This window comes from Oratosquilla oratoria, chromosome 11, assembly GCF_046742065.1.
Source record: "Oratosquilla oratoria isolate Oo_2021 chromosome 11, ASM4674206v1, whole genome shotgun sequence".
Taxonomy (NCBI): domain Eukaryota; kingdom Metazoa; phylum Arthropoda; class Malacostraca; order Stomatopoda; family Squillidae; genus Oratosquilla; species Oratosquilla oratoria.
Window position 1 is genome coordinate 5,942,419 of NC_134787.1, and position 3,523 is coordinate 5,945,941.

At 41.0% G+C, this 3,523-nt stretch overlaps 1 protein-coding gene across 1 annotated transcript; it reads left to right on the forward strand.

Annotated features, from left to right (window-relative positions):
• Positions 1-759: 759 nt before the first annotated feature.
• LOC143029936 (uncharacterized) lies at positions 760-1,585 on the forward strand. The gene has a single exon (XM_076193146.1). It carries the CDS (start codon positions 791-793, stop codon positions 1,583-1,585), a length of 795 nt encoding a protein of 264 aa, XP_076049261.1. The 5' UTR covers positions 760-790.
• Positions 1,586-3,523: the final 1,938 nt, after the last annotated feature.

The window sequence follows — 3,523 nt, forward strand, 5'->3', positions numbered from 1 at the left end:
GTGTGTGTGTGTGTGTGCATGTGTGTGTGTGTGTGTGTGTGTGTGTGTGTGTGTGTGTGTGTGGTGTGTGTGTGTGTGTGTGTGTGTGTGTGTGTGTGTGTGTGTGCATGTATATATACATATGTATATATATATATATGTACTGTATATATATATATATATATATATATATATATATATACATATACATAGGGGAAGGTGGGGTAAGACGGACCCCTGGGGTGAGAGGGCCCCCCCCCCTCTAATTTGAATTAGAAAGGGCATGATTAAGATTGTTGCCGCTAGATGTCCTCAACATCAACTGTAACTCACGCGGGTGCAACCGGAAGCCAGGTTCAGCACCGCATTTGCGCTCGATGTGGAGGTTTGTGTTTTTGGACAGTGCTGATGTTATTTGGAGAAGGTAAGATGATTTTTTTTTTGCATTGATATACTGGCTGTAATGATTTAGTAATCATGCTGCATATAGCCAATCGTGTGTGCATTATAGGTATGTGCCATAAAATGATATATCAAACATAGATGTTTGATTGAAAAATGCATAATGCGAATATTTACGTATGGGGTGAGATGGACCCCGAGGGGTCCATCTCACCCCATACTCTAAATATTTTACAAACATTTAGCATTTTTTTTTTTTTTTTGTAGATGCCCCAGAAATACGTGAGGATAAGTAATAGAGGGGAATGGAATACAGAAGCAATGCAGAATGCAATATCTGCAGTTAAAGAAAAAAAGATGGGTGTGAAAGCAGCCTCCAAGGAATTTTCTCATCATTCCACGGGTTCGTATGAAGCAAGAACTAAAGGATGGTGCTCCACCAGGAACCGGATTTGCCTGTCATCCATCTGGGTGGATGCAGCTCCCTATTTTTATAGAATGGTTTCAGCACTTTCATGCCCACACCAAGCCATCAGTGAATGATCCAGTATTGCTGATTATGGATGGACACATGACCCATATCAAGAATCTTGATGTTATCAATCTTGCCAGGGATAATTATGTCACGATTGTTGTTTTACCACCACATTGCAGTCACCGAATGCAGCCACTGGATGTTTCATTTATGAAACCACTGAATGCCTACTATGTGAGGGCTGTTGAAATATTCCTCAGAAACAATCCTGGCAGACTTGTGACAATCTACAAAATAAGTGCTTTGTTTGGTGAGGCCTATCTCCATGCTGCTGTTCCAAACACAGCCATTAATGGGTTTAAGAAAACCGGTATCTGCCCATTGAATAAGCATGTTTTCGGAGAAGCTGCATTTTTACCTGCACACCCAACAGACTCTCCATTAGATGCTGATCAGGAAGAGGAAGATCTGAACGACCATGTCGCCCCTCCTATCATGGTCACTGAGGATGAACCTGAACTGGAAGTAGCTGACATATCGGAAAACCCATGTGCTGTTCCTGTTCCTGAAAAACCAAGTCTGTTCAGGCCAGGTAGTTCACCCAAGGAAATTGTTCCCTTGCCAAAGGTGACCATAACGACACGAAAGAAAAGACCTAGGACTCAAGAGGGACCCCTCAACATGACAGGATCCCCATACAAGAATGACAGGATCCCCATACAAGAATGAGCTCGAGACAGAAGTTCAGAAGAAAAAAGAAAAAGAGGTCAGTCTAGCAAAGAAGCAAAAAATAAATAAATGAATAAATGAATAAAAAGAATAGAAGCCAAAAATAAAACAGCAATCATATCAAAGCAACTACAACGTGAAAAAAAGAAAATAAAACCAAAAACTCAACAAGCAAAAGCTGGACCATCCTGGCTTCATGAAAGCAGTAGCGAGAGTAAAGAGGGAGATGGAACTGTCTGCCTGTACTGCAGTGACAAGTTTGGAAATTCTAAAAGAGGTGAAGGGTGGGTTTGCTGTGCCAATTGTAAACGATGGGCACACGAGCAATGTGCAGGGATACTGGATGATGAGGATGATATTGAGTGTTTTATTTGTGATCTATGCAAGGAATGATCAGGCAATTTGGCATAATATAGCACTATAAAGTATCCCTGTAGATGTAAAATGGGCACAGAAGCAAATGTACGATGATAAAGGATGCTGAAAGAAGGGTTTTCTTTGTCATTTATTCCAGGAAGGATTTCTTTTCTTATTTTTTGGTCGAGGATTATGATGAACCCTTAGGAGGTACCCGAAAAAATGACGGGGTAAGACGGACCCTGGGGTCCGTCTTACCCCGTCATTTTTTTTCGGAAACAATAAAAGTTACCTTTGTTATTTTAATCATAGTTTAAATTTTTCCCTCAAATAACCGTACCTAGGTTGCGTATTGGAATCATAAGACCCCAAAGTACCACCACAACCCCTAAAACATTTAAAAAATATATCAAAATGTGGCTTCTAGACCCATTTCATTCTTAAGGGGTCCGTCTTACCCCACCTTCCCCTACATATATATATATATATATATTTGTGTGTGTGTGTGTGTGTGTGTGTGTGTGTGTGTGTGTGTGTGTGTGTGTGTGTGTGTGTGTGTGTGTGTGTGTGTGTGTGTGTATATATACATATACATATATATACATATACATATATATATATATATATATATATATATATTCATGAGATAGGTTACCTTGGATTATGATAAGGTTATGTGTGTGTGAAATGTACACTTTAAAACTAATTTGTGTTTAGGTATCAACTTCCCAGAATTCAGACAATGAGGTTGTCCTTCTACAATGATTTAAGTCAGGTAATGGATCAAGAAAAAGGTAAATATGCATTGGTGATACGCGAATTTAATGTTGAAGTGGGGAAGAATCAAGGAGATGGAGATGAGTCGTGCAGTGGAGAGTTTGGAGAAGGGGAGAGAAATGATAGTTTAACCCTTTGCCTTATCTGGTCCGGGATGACCCTACTGTACGTATGAGACCCCACCCGAGCCCTTCGTGCGGGAGCACCTCAACTTCTCCATCGCCTCTTCCATATTTTTGTTGCAGAAAGAAGGTGGAGACGACTCCCCTGCCCATTCTGACTCCCCGCATCTCCCCAGTTACTCTCCCATCTTCCGGAGGAATGTGTGTGTGTATGTGTGTGTGTGTGTGTGTGTGTGTGTGTGTGTGTGTGTGTGTGTGTGTGTGTGTGTGTGTGTTTGTGTGTGTGTGTGTGTGTGTGTGTGTGTGTGTATGTGTGTGTGTGTGTGTGTGTGTGTGGGTGGTTGGTTGTGTGGGTGGGTGTGGGTGTGTGAGTGTATGGGTGTGTGGGTGTGTGCGTCTCTCTCTCTCGCTCTCTCTCTCTCTCTCTCTCTCTCTCTTCTTTTTTTTTTTTTTTTTTTTTTTTTTTTTTTTTTTTTTTTTTTTTTTTTTTTTTTTTTTTTTTTTTTTGCATCCGACCTAGATATGGATCAAAAGGTCTCCTGTCGGCATGCTTTGCCTTTGTAATCCTTTTGTGTGTGTGTGTGTACGTGTGTGTGTATGTGTGTGTGTGTGTGTGTGTGTGTGTGTGTGTGTGTGTGTGTGTGTGTGTGTGTGTGTGCGTATATATAGAAAGGCGTTGCAA

Bases quoted from the DNA above. Each gene is read 5' to 3' on its own strand.
- LOC143029936 (XM_076193146.1), top strand. From the start codon at position 791: ATGAAGCAAGAACTAAAGGATGGTGCTCCACCAGGAACCGGATTTGCC.